General features: G+C 45.1%; 1 protein-coding gene across 1 annotated transcript; it reads right to left on the bottom strand.

Annotated features, from left to right (window-relative positions):
* Positions 1 to 781: 781 nt before the first annotated feature.
* Positions 782 to 1,332, bottom strand: LOC128277195 (carboxypeptidase B-like; the record flags this gene model as incomplete). Its single annotated transcript, XM_053015636.1, has 2 exons — positions 782 to 1,231; positions 1,306 to 1,332. Coding segments are annotated over 2 exons (477 nt in total), but the record flags the coding sequence as incomplete, so codon positions are not given.
* Between the last annotated feature and the right edge of the window lie 5 nt (positions 1,333 to 1,337).

The raw sequence follows: 1,337 nt of genomic DNA, 5'->3' as shown, positions 1-1,337 counted from the left end.
AGAGCCAAACTCACTCGCGATAGGACACCTGCTCGGCCGAGCCACCGTGGCTCAGCACGGCCAGGACCAGGACGGCCAGAAACACAGCACAGAACTTCATCGTTTGCCAGTCGGTAATCAACACCAAAGTCAAATGGGAACAAAACAGGCGAATTTATACTTTACGATGCTCCTAATCTCTGAGTGCCAAATTCTCAAAAAACCCACAAATTCAATCACAAAAACGTTTAAGATTGACCGTAACGATTAATGTAGGTAATTGTTATGGCAGTACAAAAAAACTCTTATCATTAGATAACTTGAGCCGCAGAGTGCAGATGTAGTGCATTGTGTTCCTGTTGTGTGCTAATCGTTGACGCAGATAAGTTGCAAACGATTAGCGATGTCAATGACATCGTTTAATTATTCACACTTGTGGCCAAAATAAATTGCATAACTGTATCTGACAGCAAGATCCATCAACTAAAAGACAACTCCTGATAGATTCCATACAAGTTAGATAAGTTCCATAAGATATAAGTTAGATAGATTCCATACAAGTTAGATAAGTCTAGCTGTAACTTGGCGCATAGAACGGCAAGTTCCCAGATATTGTAAATGGGATCATGTCAAGGCAAACCTCACTAATTCTGGACATAACCTGGTGGAAAATAAGTTACTGGCGCCATGCTGGCCAAGCCATGTATAAATTAGATAATTTTATTCTTTCTTTCACGGTATAATCCTTTCAGACTATCATTGTACGATCAACATGACATTTCACTGTGAAAAGACACGTTGTTTACGCGTTGTTGGCCATGGTGCGGAAGATCTGGAATGTTTGAGATGCAACAGCCATAATCTGGCTAGCAGGAAGGTCGAATCCGGTTGATCCTCCTCCAGTTAGCTCGAGCGTGAAAGCGAATCGGGATCCAATAACTCCTGCTGCGTAGTCATCACTGCAACCAGTGGCGGTGTACAGGATCTCGGCACTATTACCGACAACGTAAAGTGGCCCACCGACGGCAGAAACCGCACTGCGGGCCTGCTCTCCAAGGGCAATGTGAGCGGCTTGGTTCGACACCGGAATAAAAGGCCAGGCGTATCCATAGGGGTACAGGATCATATCGCCGTAAGTGTGAACAGCGAGGTACAGAACCATGCTCGATGCGTACTGCTGCATGACACGGTTCAGGGCTTGAGTTTCCAACTCGGAGAAGGCAGCCGTACCAGCGTACGAGTCAGAACAAGCCTACATTGAAGACGAATCATTAGATGTATGTCTGGTCTGGTCTAGCCATATCACCATTTGTAACTCTGTCTTACATTGCTCGAGAATTCCCACATGTAGTCCCAGT

This window comes from Anopheles cruzii, unplaced genomic scaffold, assembly GCF_943734635.1.
Source record: "Anopheles cruzii unplaced genomic scaffold, idAnoCruzAS_RS32_06 scaffold04528_ctg1, whole genome shotgun sequence".
In the NCBI taxonomy this organism is placed as follows: domain Eukaryota; kingdom Metazoa; phylum Arthropoda; class Insecta; order Diptera; family Culicidae; genus Anopheles; species Anopheles cruzii.
This window is presented reverse-complemented; position numbering and strand designations above follow the sequence as displayed.